Here is a 17,054-nt window from a genome sequence, read left to right on the forward strand (position 1 = left end):
GATCCAGCAAATAGCGATTGAAATGGGAACGATTTTCTTGTGGGGATTCTTTCGCATCCATTTCTATTGCCAATGAAGTGAGGGCTTCGTATATGGGTGTCGTGTGCCTGGGTACCGTTTGTGGAAATCGATTGACGGCTTTTCTTCATTCGGGAAAGCCATACGCTGGTGTGGTAGGGACTCGCTTGGCACAAAGCATAAATCAATCGAGTTTTTTTGAATTTATGTTCTCATGATTCCGGACTTCCGGGGTGCGTGCCGGAGGAGCTGTTTCCAGCATTTTCGATCAATCGACATCGATCACCACTGTTCATCTGGATCCACCACCAACGAGCTTTCCTGAATCATGATGATAAAGCACCTTAGCCTTGAATAATGACGGCTTAATGAAGGAAGAGGTCCCATACGATAAGTCGCACCCGGTTGTTTTGGCCGCCCATACCATCCACACAAGCTTTCCGCTTACTGTAGATTCTGGGCGACCGAGGAGCTAAGAATCCTGTCTCCTATGGTTCTAGCGACGGTCCCCCATTCGGGCTCTCCTGATCAATATGTTGGGACGAGTTTGGCGTCTCCCAATCAATACCAATTGTGTCCTGCTTCGCCTTTCTTTTCCTTGCTAGGATTCATGGAGATGATTCGCTGGCCGGGTATCTGGTCAATAGTGAATTGTGATTCAAAAATTCCAGAGATGGCACGTCTCCCTAGAGCAGCGAATGAGTCGTATTCTGCTTCCCCGTTGCAGGCGGCCCATTCGGGACTTCGGGGAGAGGAGCCATCTCCGAGGTCACTCCATCGGGTGATCACGATCGCATGCTTAAACAGCATTGAAGGATCATTTTTGTCTTCCTGCACCCTCAACTCAATGAGATACTCCGAAGCGCATTCTGGACACCGTCGCATTGGTCGACATGCTGAACAAAGTGTGATGAGAGGGCTAGGTCGGTTCATCCGGTATTTCACATTTGCGGCAGTGCCTGCTCTCCCACTTCCCTCTGGTGGCTTTGGAATATGACTGAGGGCGCATTTGACCGACTGCATGAGCTCACCATCTCTCCAGTGTGAGCAAACCGAGAAGAAGGGATTGAAATTATCGTTGTGCGAATAAAGAAGCTTGCGCAATCCCGCAGGAGGAAGAGCAGGTGCTGCAAAGGCTGAGCTGGTTACCCGGACCAGAAGATGCCCATTGACAACAGCATAGCGAGTCTGATGAGACCATTCTCCGTCTCGGTCCTTCCATCGACGGGACACGGAATCAAGGGGAATGCCGTGTTCGGGAGTATGTTTATGCGCTCTGAGAATAAGTTGGACAAAGGGAAACGGTAGTGACCGACCGACTGTGAGCCTCGTTCGCGAAACTTTCTTCACAACGTTAAAGGCGTTGGGGCAATTAAAAATGGGATTCGAGATGTTGGTCGGTCGCAAATCTTCTTTCCCCTTTTGAGTCCTAACATGGTAGATTGCGCAAGGGAAGCAGAGGAGGTGATTTGGAAGGTCACCATCCAGTCGCCCAAGAAAGTCGGTTTTGATATCGTGATTTTCATCCGCGTTGAGGTTGGTCCAGACATCCGTTCCCACCAAATCTCGAAAAGATTTGCACGAGAGAGCTAGACTTGCTGTATCTGCCGGTCCGAGGTTTTCTATAATTCGATTCCAAAGGTGTTGTGGAAATCTTGACAAGAGTTCCGAGGCTGGCTTAGGAGGGATTCCATCCCACACTCGTTGAGCCCTTTCCGCAAGTGATTCAGCAGATTCCCGATGAACTAGACCGTGAAGCAAGTCAGTATAGTCCTTTCGCTCACCGGTCTGCGCGTCTCTGTCCCATTCGTCCGCAACATCTATTGCTGGAAACGAGGAGTTGCGTGATCGAGACTGCTCTAGGCCGCGCTTCTTCAGACTCGATGTGGAGCTGTTCGGAGTAGAGATCTTCCTGAGCCGAGTTCTAGGGGGAGATTTTGGATCTGGGCTGACATCTTGAACGGAAAGATCAGATAGAGAGGGTGCCCTTGAACTAGATCGACTGTTGGGGTTCGACTGGAAAGGGTTGAGGAAATTGAGAGATCCCTTTCTGGGGCCGGTGTCGACCATTTTCAGAACGATCTCTAGATCTTCATGTTCGGGAAGCCGAGTGAAGTATTGAGTATTGGTCCGCAGGAACCCCTGGGGGATTGGTGGTGGGGTGGGGTCTTATAGCCCAGGAACTTGTAGCAACGAGAAAGGAAAAAGCGATGGGTCCATTTGACGAGGACAACCGAACACCTGAAAATGGTCACGAAAGCCACCTACTGAGGAAGTTGGACGTTGAACATCCGTCCGAAGCCGCAGGATATCAGAAACCAGCCAATCAGAAGCACTGCACGTGGCCGAACCCAGTCCGCTATCTTACGTAATCATCAATTTTCTTTTTGCCGCCAGGGACAATTATCATCCAACATGTCAAAAAGGTCATGATATCAAAGGCCGTGAGAATCCTGCGCAAGTCCCCTCGACGGCTACAACGGTCAATGGATCCATCAAGAGTTTATAGCCTCCGGCCGCTGCTGTGAGAGCGAAGGGAGGTGGTGGCGGTTTTGAATGACGGGACACTCCATTCTTTCTGCCGTCAGTAGTATATATCTCTCCATGCAGCCGTGGCTCAGATATTCCAAAAGGTCTAGCGATAGAGACGGCTAAAAACAGCGTCAGATGGCCTCTGGGGCCAAAGGTTAAACATCCGACGAGTAATTTGTAAACACCCGTCGACGCTTCTCGAAAACTGCGCGTCACTCTTTGTGCCTAAAGATGAAATTCATCATGGCTCCTCCTTGTGCCCGACCTTCCTCTACAACGTCTTCATCCCCTCATAACCCTCGACAATCATGGCATCACCAGCGGATACCCTGAAATGGTCGGCTCAACTTCGAGTCGCACCCCCAAATCGAAGACTCGTGGGAGACAAAATCACCTTGCCACAATCGGCCCTCGAAGCCCTCCTCGCCGCCGCTCCGGTGGTTCCTGTTCAGAACAACGCCTCGAGGAACCTTACCTCTTCCTTCGACCCTTTCAATCCTTATTCCTTCGCCGCGGAGCGCCGTGCCCGCGAGGCCTTGACCGATCGGCAGCAGCAGTTACCGCATCCCCTCACCTTTCGTATTGTGAATCCTCGCAATGAAAGAGCTGTGTACGCCGGAATCCGGGAATTTTCTGCAGATGAGGGGACGACCGGATTGAGCGCCGGCCTCCGAGAGGCTCTAGGTCTTCACAATGGAGCGACACCTTCATCTACGACGAGAGAAAGCACGCCTGGTGGCGACGTGATCATGACCAATGGCACGGACACTCCGACATCTGAGATCCTCATGATTCATGCCAAACAACTCCCCAAAGGAACATACGTCAAATTAAGGCCTCTGGAAGCAGGGTACGACCCTGAGGATTGGAAGTCGCTGCTCGAACGTTATCTGCGAGACAATTTTACCACTTTGACCAGTGGAGAATTACTGGTCGTCCCAGGCGCCCATCATGAGCAGTTTCGGTTCCGGGTGGACAAATTGGAACCTGAAGGCGATGGCATATGCATTGTTGATACCGATCTCGAGGTGGACATCGAGCCATTGGATGAAGATCAGGCACGTGAAACTTTGAAGAAGAGACTGGCAAAGAACAGACGCGAACAAGAGTCACCAGAGGGGAGCTCCCTTGGTGGACCGTTGAATCTGGAGCAAGAACAGCAAGGCAAAGCCGTACCAGGTCATTATGTGGACTACGAATTGAAAGATTGGGATCACCAAGACGATCTGGAAGTCATCCTACAAGCCTCCGAGGACACCGCCTGCCTTGATCTTCTGATCAGTCCATCCTCTTCACGACAACGGTCGACACCTCGGGAAGACGAATTTGTCTTTGGTGATATGAGTGGCCGACCCACGAAGCGAATCAAGCTTTCTCACACCAATTCGGACCTGGAAGATGCCGAATCCTTGCATCTGACGGTACATGCTTGGAAAGATCCGAACAACGACGTCCATGATGGTGACCGCCCGATTCCATACACCCTCCAAGTGACAACAGCCGTCTCGGAGTCCACTACCACGAACGACGTACCCTCACAACCGTCTCCAGACGAGGTAATATGCAAGAATTGTCATCAGGTGGTCCCTAAGAGAACACTCCCCTTGCATGAAGCCTTTTGCTATCGAAATAACGTCCGCTGTCCGACATGTTCCGACGTGTTTCTCAAGAATTCCGAGTCGTACAAGAACCACTGGCATTGCCCTCATGATGAGGAACACGGAAATGATCCTGTATCCCATCAGAAACATGATGCAATCTTTCACCCCGCCACCCCCTTTCAGTGCCCGAATTGCGATTTCCAAGCTTTTGACCTGCCCATTCTGGCACACCATCGGACAACGACATGCCCCGGGAAAGAGATTCTTTGCCAGTTCTGTCATTTGGTGGTGCCGCAACGAGGACCCGAAGATCCACCGTTTACGGATCCTGAAGTTTTGATGTCGGGACTCACACCACACGAGCTTACGGATGGTGCACGGACAACAGAGTGCCATCTGTGTAGCAAGATAGTCAGACTGCGGGACATGAAGACTCACTTGCGACTTCACGATCGAGAGCGATTTGCCAGACCGAGGCCGAAGCTGTGCGCAAACGGCATTTGTGGCAGAATAATCAGATCTGATGACGAGATGAGAGTGCAGAAAGAACAATTAGGTCTCTGCAACGAGTGTTTTGGCCCGCTATACGTTGCCAGTTACGATCCTGAAGGGAGAATGTTGAGAAGGAGAATCGAGAGAAGGCTTCTGCAGCAGCTCATGGGCGGCTGTGGCAAATTATGGTGTCGCAACCCTGACTTATGTAAGACTGGACATAAAAATGTCACCGGTCAGGACCGAGTCGTCTCTGCCAAGGATGGATTGGTCATGATCAAACCCATCATGGACGACCTTTCCCACGGAGGGACCTCCAAGCTGAGATTTTGCGTTGATGAAGCCTGTCAGACGCGAAGAATCCTAGCGACCATGATGACTGGCGAAGGCGAATATGAACTAGAATGGTGTGCCAAGGCCCTTGAGGAGGAGAGAGGCGACGTTAGTCGTGCCCGAGAGTGGCTTAAGAATCGGGCTCCAAAGATCGGTGAGGTTCTTTCTTGAAGCCCAGATGGTTAAGGGAACCGCGAACCCATTTGGTACACACTTCGACGTTACTCCTTTTATTTTTTTTTTTTTTTTTTTTTTCTCCCCTAGATGACTCAGCGATGGGTCAGCAAAATTAACAAAAGAGGAAGTGCGGCAGGGTTCACGGTTCATTTGCTTGGTATCAGCCCGTATTGACGCCTCAGCGGATATCATGTCCAGATCTCATTTTACCCTTTCATGTTTTCCGAATCGCCTTTGTCAGACACACTGTGTCACCATACACGGAGACTTAGAGAACAATAACTGCCAATCCTCAACTGCAAGCTAAGGAGAACATGTTCCTAATCAGCCAGATCACAGTTCAATCTCGGTGTGCCATCTCCCAAATGTCTAGCATATGACGGGGGGCTGAGTAGCCCGTAGCGTCCCAATGGAAAGGGTTTTAACAAGCTTTTCCTCGAAGCTGGTGTGACCGCTTATACCAAAAGAGAACCTGCCTTAGCCCTTTTCAGGACAGTAACATTCGTTTCCAATGCCACTCCTAAATAAGACACTCACCGATGCTGCACGGACAGGACTTGGTCAGCGCGGAAGAGCAATCTTCTGCACGGCTTCCAACCAATGAACATACTCGGTCACGGTACCAGGTTTGGGGCCTCCCTTTCCCCCCGAGGCTATACCATGGGCTCCAACAGTATATCTAAGCAAGACAATGCCTTGAACCTTTAATTACTGGTCCCGGACGACTCTGGCGCGGAGGTTTTGCAATACTAAAGATATAAGGCTAGGAGGACAAGTGGTATACACAACCAAAAAGTACGACGAGTCCTTCAGATACGACTTCCGTTGCGGTCATCAATCCAACATGACCCCTTCCGCTCTCATGTCACCGATAAGTATTATCGATGGGTCAAGAATGCCAGATCGAGAAATGCTCGGCAAATTGATGACGATGGGGGTTCAAGTCCGGATGTATCCCGAAGACGCCATACTTCAGGCAACTCTCTCAAAGTGTTGGATAGCGACGAAGTATCCAATCGAACCATTTGCTGGCAACTGGGCTCAGGAGCAAGCAGGAGACCCCAGAGCGATTCCAATTCACCCGAACCTATCGAACATTCAGATCAACAGATTAAATCAGACGAGGAGATGGAAGACCCCCACACAACATCTCAACTATTAACGATGCAGACACAATCCAGCCTACGAGGCCGAATCGATTATTCCTCCGCGCCAGACTGGGCAGCCTGTCCTGCATTTCAAAAGGAAGCCTGGGAAGTGCTTCGTGGCTTTTTATTGTCCTACGTTTACGCCAATGCGCGAAGTCTGGTGAGCTGACAATGCACCGAGCTCCAATGGCGTTGAAACATCAGAACAAAAGCCTGATGTTGCTTCGTGCACAGATTCTGCAAGATATGCGGCCTTCCGAAAGTGTGATCATGTGTATTTGGTACATCGCCAATCAAGCATTCTACTCGGACGACCTTGAGACGAATATATCGCATCATGAACAAGCCGTGTCTAGATTCGTGAACGAACTGGGTGGTATTAAGTCCTGACTCGACCACGATTTGATTTCGCGCGGTGGGATCCGGGATCTTTCCATGCCCAACCCGGCTTTGCCGAATATGGTGCATTATTACCCGATCTGGACTTCCCATTTCAGCGATGGGAACGAAGCATTTCTTCTTCCAGACGATGTCCTTTCTAATCGTCTAGCCACTTATGTGTGGTCGCATCGAGAGTTTATGGCCGCTCGCAGCCTCGCGGGGAAATTACTACAAGGAAAGCGTGACGATGCGGCCGACGAGATTTTCAGCTGGCTCCATCGTCGTCGATTAGCCTTGAGTTCTTGGACGATGCAGCTCTACTGCGACATTGTGGAGACGATCACACCACAAACACGCATGTCTCGCACTGTACGACGGCAGCTACAAGCCTGTATCTGCCTAGCTGTTTCGTACGGCATGTCGTTTGTATACAGCTTCACACTCCCTCTTCAGAAATGGCTCCTGTACATACCAATCCAGCATCTCCGATCCCAAGTCGAGATTTTGGTCCAATACATGTCGAAGCGCGGCACTCTGACATCGTCTTCATCGTCCAACGAACCAAGGACTTCACTCTCCCACCATGAACCACTACCGTACCTGTTCCTCGTCGGCGCCTGCGCGGGACAAATCTCCGACGATGCCGGAAAGAGACCTGAACTCCTTGTCGACCGGCGTTGGCACTCGACAAGGTTCGCTAGGATTTCACAACTGCTGGGTCTCCGCACGTGGCGCGAAGCACAGAAGATCCTCAAGCGCTTTATTTATCAGGAAGGTGTGATGGATCGGTTCGTCGAGGGGCCTCTTCGAGCAGAGAGCGGAATTGTTGCGGTTTGGCAATGTGCTGGATCATTAAAAATTTTACACCTCACGTAAGCGAACTCGACTCGATCCGACTAGACTAGATACCTAGGTATTGTGGTCAGAAATCAAGGGTCAGGTGGTGCTGGTGAGTGGTGATTTGTCACGAACCGGGTTCTGACAAGTATATAAGCTAAGAGGTCCAAGTTTCTGTCATGAAATGACAGGATTCTTAATCTTTTTGGGCGATCCCCAAGGGGCTGTGGACCCTTTCCTGGCATGAATGATACTAGTAGATCAAGTAGGGGACAGATATGGCAGAGCATGGCCACGAGCAAGAGAATATTCAGGGTCACCAACTGGATTGTACATAACTGATTTACCTATTCTGTAAATGAGTTTGTTTCCTAGCAGGTGCAAACAAAACTAACAAGATACTGTAACTGGAATACGGAGTCCTTGGGTGAGAGTTTGCGGCATAGCTGCAGCCTATACCAGTTCAGCCTCGCCGACTTCCCTTTTCAGACAAGATATCTACACCTGCAGTATGTAACATATGATTTAATTCTTTGCTGTTTTCCTACACTACCCTCTCTCCTGTTCCGTACCAACATCAGCTTGGGTTGGTGATCCGTGTCCCCCAAACAAAACCCTCCAATCCTGAAGATACAGGCTGGTATACATACTCTGTGAGCGAGAACCATATTTGACAATATGTAGCCAAGGATCGGATTCGGATTCTCATTGGGCGCATTCTGGGAGTATTCATCCGTCCAGATTCGAGCTGACAACTGCAGAATTGATGTCATATCGACCCGAAATCCGGTTTTCGACATCGTATTTCCATCTCGAACGTGCGCTATCATAACGGTATATCCTATAAAGGTATACTTCTCGAATAGACAGTCTAGTATATATATACTCCGGACTGGCTAGTTTGTCTGATGTCTAGCTTTCTCGCTCAGGACTAATTTCTCTTCCAAGCCGGACTTCATCAATATATTCCTGATAACACTGCATCCTCCCTCTATGCGTCATCATATCCATACCTCTCCATCGATTTAAGTCTTGTTCACAATGCCAATCAACACTTCCTCCTCTGACGATGGCGTGACCGGCGCTGCTAAATTCGTTACGTCTGCCGTTGGCGTACGTCCATCCTTCTCCCCTTCTCCCACTTCTTTTCCACGTTGTTCTTCTTCCCTCCCCGTCTCCCTCCCCCCAACACCTCTCTTTATCCCACTGACGTTTTGTGGTAGAATACCGTAGGCGGCCTCACGCGCACGATCGGCGGGGTCACGGGTGCGGCTGGCCGCGGGATCGGCGACACCATCACAGGTGCGACGGGGAGTACGGGACGGCCATTGGGTGATGGATTGTCGGATGCGGCGACGGGCGTGGAAAATGGGACGAGGAAAGTTGCGCAGGGGGTCGAGGATGCAGGCCAGTGGAAGAACGGGGCGAAAAGGTTCTGAAAAGAATATTACAAAGAACAGAAAGGAAACACTTTAGGTGGAGGTCAAATAGGTAATGAAGTCCAGTCAAAAAGGCAGAGAAAGAGAGAGGATGGCGCCAACAGAATAGGGGAAGGGGAGGAGGAATGATGATGGAAAAGATGATGATATAGGGAGATGCGAGGGAACGAATTTCTTCGCAGACAAACTTTGAAAGTGACAAGTCAACAGGAGCTCGAAGGAAAGAATGGAGGGATCCCTTTCATCTGCACGATTTCGATCGATATCCTCACATGGATTCGTCGGGTTACAATCTCCCTGACTTGAGATCGGCCAGGAAAGTTTCTCGGGGGACTTCGCTCGTGAGACCAACGGATCGGTATTTGCATCTGTATCTTGCTTGATAGGCGTCAGGACGACCGTGCATGTTGAAATTAGGATGGAGCAATTCCAAAAATTTCCATTCCAACACCAGCCAATATGTGTTGAAGTACTCTGTCCGCGGCTACCAATATAGCGTGTCCTCCGCTGGTTGAATTTCCGATGGAACCGGCCGTGATCCAACATCAACACAAACAAAGACCCCGAAAAGGAAGATGAGAAGGATTCCGGCAATAACAGAGCTTGCGCTGAACATGTGTATTGACGGGACTCCCAATTTCGTCGGCTGCATTCAATGTCCATGAGCTGGTGAACGCTTCCAATGATTTGTCTAAGACCCGGATGTTGAACTCCGATCATAACGTCTTTCTGTCATATATTGAGGGAAACAGAGCCGGCACGCGCCACATCAATCCCATTCCGATCCTTGATTCAAACACTTTTGGTTCCTTCGTCATCACCTTCTACCGGGGTACAAGTACAGAAAAGGTTGGTATCACCATAAGCATCATCAACACGAGCCACCGTGGGCCAGAACTTCTTCTCTCGAAGCCAAGGGAGTGGATACGCTGCTTGTTCTCGGGTATATGGACGGTCCCAATCGGTTCTCATTAAGTCGGCCTGTGGATGTGGCGACATCTTCAACACATTTCCTTCCCTTGGGACCTTGCCATCTTCAATATCTTGGATTTCTTTTCTGATTTCAATCAAAGCATCGCAGAACCGATCGAGTTCTTCCTTCGACTCCGACTCCGTGGGTTCAATCATCAGCGTATTCGCGACGGGCCAGCTCATTGTAGGAGCATGGAATCCATAATCTTGGAGTCGTTTAGCCATGTCAATGGCTTCAATGCCTGCCGTTTCTTTGAACCCTCTTGCGTCGAGAATGAATTCATGGGCGCATCGACCGTGTTCATTTGTGTACAAGATGGGATAATGCGGTTTGAGGCGGGACATGATATAGTTGGCATTCAACAAAGCCATTTCGGTCCCGTGCTTTAATCCCGCGCTTCCCATGAGTTGAATGTAGGCATAACTGATCGGCAGGAGGGATGCACTTCCCCAAGGCGCCGAACTGACCGGAGATATGGCTGTCTGGGACCGGTCACTACCCGTAGAATGAGGATCGACGTGCGGATGACCAGGCAGGAATGCCTCAAGATGTTGTTTGACGGCAATGGGTCCCACACCGGGACCTCCTCCACCATGAGGAATGCAGAAAGTCTTGTGGAGGTTGAGGTGACAAACGTCGGCACCGATTTCACCAGGGTTGCACAATCCTATTTGGGCATTCATATTGGCACCGTCCATATAGACTTGACCTCCGTGGTCATGAACCATCTTGCACACGGCTTTGATCCCGGGTTCAAAGACACCAAACGTACTGGGATATGTGACCATGATGGCAGCCAATTTATCCTGGTACTTTTGGCATTTTGCCTTCAGATCGTTGATATCAAGATTGCCTGTCTTGATATCACACTTTAACGGAACAACTGTCATTCCAGCCATGGCTGCAGATGCCGGGTTCGTACCATGAGCCGACACCGGAATGAGGCAAATATTTCTTCCCTTTCCCTCATCCGTACTGTCAAGGTATTTTTTGATCACTCTGAGTCCCGTAAATTCTCCTTGGGCACCTGAATTGGGTTGCAGACTCACACCATCCATTCCGGTGATGGAGGTCAAAGCATTCGACAGTCGCTGGACTAATGTCCGGTATCCTTTGGCATTTTCCACTTCCGTAAAAGGGTGCAGTTTGGAGAATCCCGCGAACGACACGGGTAGCATCTCCGTAGTGCCATTGAGTTTCATCGTGCAAGACCCAAGCGGTATCATTGAATGGACCAGAGAAAGATCTTTGGATTGGAGATGATGGATGTATCGGAGTAACTCGGTCTCCGAATGATGTTGATTGAAAACGGGATGGGTCAAGAAGGCTGATTGTCGCCGTACCTCGAGGGGAATATCGGCATTGTTCACCTTGCATCGGATTTCAGGATCACTCAACGCATCCAGATAGTCTTGTTTCGTGACCCCAAAGCATTCAACCAATTGTTCCAAAATTCCAGCGGAAATGGTCTCATCCATGGAAAAGCTCACTCGGCCCGGAACGTCCGATCTGAGGCCTATGTGATTTTGGCGGGCGATTTGCAGGATCCGTTCCATTTGCTGAGGGTTGTCTAGTTCGACGGTCACGGTATCAAAGAGCACCGCACCGTCGTCACGAACGCCCTGGGTTGCTGTCTTGTAGCCATTTCGTTCAATCAAGATTTGCGCAAACTTGGCCATGGCCCAAATGCGTTTGGCGATATTCTTCAAACCATGAGGTCCATGATATATGGCATAAAATGCACTCATGTTTGCAAGGAGCGCTTGAGCGGTACAGATATTGCTGGTCGCCTTCTCTCTTCTGATATGCTGTTCGCGAGTCTGCAAGGCTAGTCGAAGAGCTCGATTACCGAGACGATCCTTGGACACGCCGACAAGACGACCAGGGATCTTTCGTTTGTGCTTTTCATTGCAGGCAAAGAAGGCGGCGTGGGGTCCGCCATATCCCAAAGGAACACCAAAACGTTGGGCATTGCCAAAAGCGACATCGGCCCCAAACTCGCCCGGGGCTTTAAGGAGAGTGAGAGCGAGTAAGTCTGTTGCTACACAAAATGTAGCGTCGGCCGCGTGGACAATATTTGAAAGGGTTTGAAAATCAAAGACCCCTCCGTAAGTATCGGGGTATTGGGCCAGGACGCCGATCAAGGTCTCTCCTTGATCTCGGACGAGCTGACAGTCATGTCCCAGAATATCTCCCACCACGATCTTGACACCAAAACCTGTTGCTCTCGAATCAAGAACAGCAATTGTTTGAGGATGACAACGATCTGACACCACAAATGTTTTCCCTGCTTTCTTTTGCCGCGACATAGGTAGTGCATTTAACGATAACGTCATTGCTTCCGCAGCCGCGGTTCCCTCGTCAAGAACGGAAGCATTGGCAATGGCAAGGCCGGTGAGATCGGTGACAAGGGTCTGAAAATTCAGCAGAGATTCCAAGCGGCCTTGACTGATCTCTGCCTGATATGGGGTGTAGCTTGTGTACCATGCAGGACTTTCCAGGACATTCCGCTGGATGACTGAGGGAGTATTGGTCCCGTAGTAACCCATGCCAATCAGCGAAGCATGAACATTGTTTTCGTTTTGGAGGGCCCAAAGCTCCCGTTCAATGGCGACTTCGCGGGCACCTTGTGCGTTTATTTTCCCATATACATTCTGCAGTTGCAATTCTTTACTCGCCCGAATATCCCGAGGCAGAGACTGGTGGATGAAATCGTTCAAATCTTTGACCGGTGGATCCAAGGTCTTGACCATTTGAGCCTCATCCTCTGGCGAAGGACCAATGTGTCTTTGACTGAACAGCTCATCTCTTTCTAGGAAGAAGAGGGATTTGGACGGCCGGTCCTCAGCGGACATACTTTGCCGCCTCTGATAGTGCGCAGAAAAACATCTTCGGCATATTTTCGAAAGGTCGATGCGTATGGACTGAGGCCGAAGCAATCGCTTGACTGGAAAGGTGGCACGCGGCCAGTACAGAGCTGGAGTGGCCATCATTGGGAGGCTCGTGATTAACTATTTCGGCGACATGTGTGCGATCCGATGCAGAAAAGTCAGACGGGAGGGGAGAGGGTGCGAGAAGACAGCGTGAAGGAGAAAGATATTGGGTCGAGGTTGATTTCAACGGTGAACCCAATGTCGTGCGTTATCCTCTCTATCTGCGAAAATTGGTCGGAGTGATGTTCGTTGAAATCGCACGCGGACTGGTGACCGCAACAAATATCTGCCAAGCTATAAATTCAGGGACCGAGGCTTGCAGGGAGCATGCTAGTTGGGTAGCTACCGGGCCAGTGAGGATAAGAGAAAGCCAGGCCCAAAAAACTCTACTCCGGTTAAATGGCACCAATCACGGGTATCCATCCGGACGATTAGAGTATTTCGATGTGAATTTTCGATAAGGCTAATCGAATCTCCTTGTCAAGACTTCTTGTCTAGAAAATGGCCCATCAACCACACGGAAAGCCGCCACCGGCGGACTCGGATGAACCAGAATCCATTGTAACACCTGAACATCTGTTCCAGCCGCTGGACGTAGCCCACAACGAGATTCGATGACCCGGACAGGTATATCGCCATTTCTTACGAATGCAATGCAGAAGTGGAGCTGAATGAGTCGCTGGAAATCACATTGAACGGTGAAGTGGTTCCCGCAAAACCCAACCTGAAGAGCTTCTTTATGAATACCCAACTATCCGACGTACAAATTCAAGTATTGGAACGACGCCTTATGCATCAACACTAGTGGCCCAGTTGAACGAGCCCATCAAGTGGGTTTAATGAATCAAATTTTTCAAAAGCTTCCCAGGTAGACATCTGGTTGTACCCGGCCACTAGAGACAGCAACAGGGCCCTCGAATTTGTGGATGGCTTTGGGAAAGCTTTAACCCAACAATCCTCAGCCAATATCGAAAATGCTTCCACATGGGCAACAAACAGATGGGTAAATGCATCCTACAGCGACGACTGGGCAGCTGTTGGGCGACTGTTCACATGAACATATTGGAAAAGGCGGTGGACAGTACAAGAGAGCATCTTGAATACACATTCCTTTTTACATTGCGGCAAGTGCAGCACGAATTTATTTCAATTATTTTCTGGAATTTGTCGTTCGATACATGCAAGGGAAACACCATCTCGTTTTCTCGCAAGAACGAGGATTATTTCTGTCGAGTGCGACGCGCCTCATCAGCGAGAGATTCTGTATACAACGCTTAATCCGGAACAGATCCTTGTCAGGGCATACAGCACCATTCAATTCGTGTGCTAGTCATTGCAACATAAACCTGTTGGAGTTGCCCTCAGCCTTCGCGCCTACTGAATATTTCGATCCGAAAGATAAAATCCTTAGCCTGCTTGGCCTCAGCCAACACTCTGGAACGGACAGCCTCGTGGCTGACTATAATGCTACGACAGAAGAGGTCTTTGCTGCCACTGCAATGACACTGATCAAAACCATGGGAAATCTCAATATCTTGCTATACCATAACGATCGCGCCCCGGACCAACATCGATTCCCTTCGTGGGTTCCCGATTTTGGAAATCCACGCTTCTCTGAGAGAGTATTTCTTGATATTGAGCCTGTGAAACTTTCAGAACAGACTCATGGGGCAATTACTACGTCGGAGGTGTCCTTCTCGGGAAACAACACGCTCCTTCACAGCACTGGCAAGATTGTTGGGCAAATTATCGACTTCCAGCCGCTACCGCAGCGGTGGCAGGATCGTTTAACCAAAGAGACAATGGAAGAAGCCCTCGCCTCTTTCGTAGACTTCACCCCACCGAAGTCCCGCAAGGAAGTGACTTCTCAGACTTCAGAATTCTATCTGAGCGAGGATAGAGCAGCGCATTTCGCTGTTAGTGCCTTCAGAGTTCTCTTCCTTGGAGAAAGCAAGGCTTTTGGTCATGATCTCGTGAATACGGAGGCTAAGCACCTCATCCGTCCAAAATCTCTTTTGGAGAGATGGACCCAGAGCAACATCCCACCTACGTCTGAACTATGGCTCCGAATGTACTGGAGGTGGGCGAGGCACGCTAAATTGGGTGGAAGCCCCGAGCTCTCATTTCCGGATGCCATCAACTTAGCGAGTGCACATGTTTTTAATGGGTTGAAATATGTGTTCAGTGCTTGGTATCGGCACAATAAATGTACAGATTTCAGACCTGGTTGCTACCTTAGATGGTTGTTCTTTGCAGCTGGCCCGAAACAGCACTAGCCGAGGCTCGAGATGATGACTAGGGGCCGCGGACAGGATATTCCGCGGGGGGTGAAAGCGTAGCTTTTGTCTTTTGGGGGCAAGCCCCCAAACCCCCGGCCTCGCTGCGCTCGAGAGATCACGTGATTGAGCCGGCCACATTGGCCTTGGCAACTCTTGGCGGCGCACACATGCGGCCGTAAGACGATTCACGTGATTGCGATCCCTCGGGACTCGGAAAATCTATAATCCGACAGTCAATCACGTGCTCTAATTGGCCAACTCTATCGGATCCAGTCCTTGGCCCATCCAGGAGGGGTTGGAATGCCGCCGGAGCCCGGAAAATCTATAATCCGAAACCCAATCACGTGCTCTAATTGGCTGACCCTATCGGATCCAATCCATGGCCCACCCAGGAATGGGTAGAATGGGGCAACAGTCTTGTAAAGGCGAGGGATCTAACAGCCGGGCCTAAGACGAACCGGTGGAGAACGGGAGGTAGCGCGTAGCAATTACCTAGTCCCCAATGGGCTTAGCCCGTACAGGGTGTATGAATATCGTATCGTATCGTATGAACCACTCAACCGCCAACGGATTAACCATTTTCCGGGATCACGTGCTCCCCAGGGCCCATGTGGCGGAGGAGCACCCTACTCGATAGATATCGATATCCTCGATATCGAGATGATCCACGCATCGGATCCAGTCTGTGGATCACCTAGAGAAGCTCTACTAGTCACATTCGAGATGATTCGTAACCGAGCGTGAACGGACAAGCCTTGACGTCGAGATAATCCACTGATTAAATCCGATGGGCTGTGGTATTTCATCGGATCCAGTGGATAGCTGGAAATCTTGTCTCCTAGGATTTTATGTCAGTTAATTGACTGTTGGCCACGCAGCATGGATCGGATCTGATGAAAGATCAACGCCATCGAATCCAGTCTGTGGAACCACCTAGACGGGTTATAATATCGAATCAAGTCCATGAACAATCTTGTTGATAGAACGGATGCAGGAGTGTATGCACATTGGGCTCTGGAGGCTTGCCTTCTGTTGAACAGCAATATTGAACAAATGCTAGCCAATCATTCATGACAGACCAGAATATTTTGCAACACTCACTCAATAGGCAGGCAGGATCTGATATCGCTGCCCACAATGGAATTGGGTAACCTGCACGGGGCTAACACCGAAGGGGGACCATCCAGTCCGTCTGAACTGCAACACTCAGCCACCGACAGGGACTATGTATAGAATATTGGGGCCAACGATCACGTTATGTATATAAACTTGGGTAGTCACCAGTAGCAAGACGGCAAGGCTTCAGTCCTTGCCATTCCTCACCCTGTTCTTGTGTGCACGTGATTCCTCTCTACCACGCTCTCTGCGCGTTACATGAACCCAACTCTTCTATCGAGATACTTCTAGATTATCGAGCTGGATAAATTTGACTTGGCCGGAATTCAAACCAATGGCAATCGTATTGCCGTAGAAAGCCGAGCTATCGCGGCGATACTCCAGTGGGAGCCAAAGGAGATTATAGTCACCTTGTCGAAGCCAACCATTTTTTATCGTGATGGCTGTCTCGTTCGAAGATTCGATAGTCGAGCAAAGAGTTTTATCATCAATAGATATCGTTCCTCGATTTGTGAGCAAAGCCGTATTGTCAAGGGAAAAACTGATAGTAGTGATTCCTGGTAGCTTCTCGTATTTCCACGCCTGTTGATCTGTGCCCACCTTCCACAGCCTGACGGTGTGATCGCATGAAGCAGAGGCCAGCAGTGAGCCATCGGGCGAGAATGCCACCGCCTCCACAAAGTTCGTGTGACCCTGGAGCGTCTGCACCGCTTGACCCGTGCTCACCTTCCACAGCCTGACGGTGTGATCGCATGAAGCAGAGGCCAGCAGCGAGCCATCGGGCGAGAATGCCAC

General features: G+C 50.0%; 8 protein-coding genes across 8 annotated transcripts in view; 5 read left to right on the plus strand and 3 right to left on the minus strand.

Moving 5' to 3' along the window:
• Nucleotides 1-579: 579 nt before the first annotated feature.
• Nucleotides 580-2,088, minus strand: Z518_08610 (uncharacterized protein; the record flags this gene model as incomplete). The annotated part of the gene is made up of 1 exon (XM_013414350.1): nucleotides 580-2,088. One exon carries the CDS (start codon nucleotides 2,086-2,088, stop codon nucleotides 580-582), a length of 1,509 nt encoding a protein of 502 aa, XP_013269804.1.
• A 770-nt stretch (nucleotides 2,089-2,858) lies between these two features.
• Z518_08611 (uncharacterized protein) lies at nucleotides 2,859-5,147 on the plus strand (the record flags this gene model as incomplete). Its single annotated transcript, XM_013414351.1, has 1 exon — nucleotides 2,859-5,147. One exon carries the CDS (start codon nucleotides 2,859-2,861, stop codon nucleotides 5,145-5,147), a length of 2,289 nt encoding a protein of 762 aa, XP_013269805.1.
• Nucleotides 5,148-6,472: 1,325 nt separating this feature from the next.
• Z518_08612 (uncharacterized protein) lies at nucleotides 6,473-6,691 on the plus strand (the record flags this gene model as incomplete). Its single annotated transcript, XM_013414352.1, has 1 exon — nucleotides 6,473-6,691. One exon carries the CDS (start codon nucleotides 6,473-6,475, stop codon nucleotides 6,689-6,691), a length of 219 nt encoding a protein of 72 aa, XP_013269806.1.
• A 45-nt stretch (nucleotides 6,692-6,736) lies between these two features.
• Nucleotides 6,737-7,558, plus strand: Z518_08613 (uncharacterized protein; the record flags this gene model as incomplete). The annotated part of the gene is made up of 1 exon (XM_013414353.1): nucleotides 6,737-7,558. The coding sequence occupies one exon, from the start codon at nucleotides 6,737-6,739 to the stop codon at nucleotides 7,556-7,558; it is 822 nt and encodes a 273-aa protein (XP_013269807.1).
• Nucleotides 7,559-8,560: 1,002 nt separating this feature from the next.
• Nucleotides 8,561-8,958, plus strand: Z518_08614 (uncharacterized protein; the record flags this gene model as incomplete). Its single annotated transcript, XM_013414354.1, has 2 exons — nucleotides 8,561-8,632; nucleotides 8,743-8,958. The coding sequence occupies 2 exons, from the start codon at nucleotides 8,561-8,563 to the stop codon at nucleotides 8,956-8,958; spliced, it is 288 nt and encodes a 95-aa protein (XP_013269808.1).
• A 792-nt stretch (nucleotides 8,959-9,750) lies between these two features.
• On the minus strand, nucleotides 9,751-12,786 carry Z518_08615 (glycine dehydrogenase; the record flags this gene model as incomplete). Its single annotated transcript, XM_013414355.1, has 1 exon — nucleotides 9,751-12,786. The coding sequence occupies one exon, from the start codon at nucleotides 12,784-12,786 to the stop codon at nucleotides 9,751-9,753; it is 3,036 nt and encodes a 1,011-aa protein (XP_013269809.1).
• Nucleotides 12,787-14,363: 1,577 nt separating this feature from the next.
• On the plus strand, nucleotides 14,364-15,140 carry Z518_08616 (uncharacterized protein; the record flags this gene model as incomplete). Its single annotated transcript, XM_013414356.1, has 1 exon — nucleotides 14,364-15,140. One exon carries the CDS (start codon nucleotides 14,364-14,366, stop codon nucleotides 15,138-15,140), a length of 777 nt encoding a protein of 258 aa, XP_013269810.1.
• A 1,392-nt stretch (nucleotides 15,141-16,532) lies between these two features.
• The window catches only part of Z518_08617 (uncharacterized protein), a gene marked incomplete at both ends in the record, with an annotated part of 4,237 nt that continues 3,715 nt past the window's right edge, over nucleotides 16,533-17,054 (minus strand). Inside the window, one exon of the mRNA XM_013414357.1 lies at nucleotides 16,533-16,952. Within this exon, the coding sequence (XP_013269811.1) occupies nucleotides 16,533-16,952 (420 nt within the window). The remainder of the gene's footprint in view (nucleotides 16,953-17,054) is intronic.

This window comes from Rhinocladiella mackenziei (genome assembly GCF_000835555.1).
Source record: "Rhinocladiella mackenziei CBS 650.93 unplaced genomic scaffold supercont1.6, whole genome shotgun sequence".
NCBI lineage: Eukaryota > Fungi > Ascomycota > Eurotiomycetes > Chaetothyriales > Herpotrichiellaceae > Rhinocladiella > Rhinocladiella mackenziei.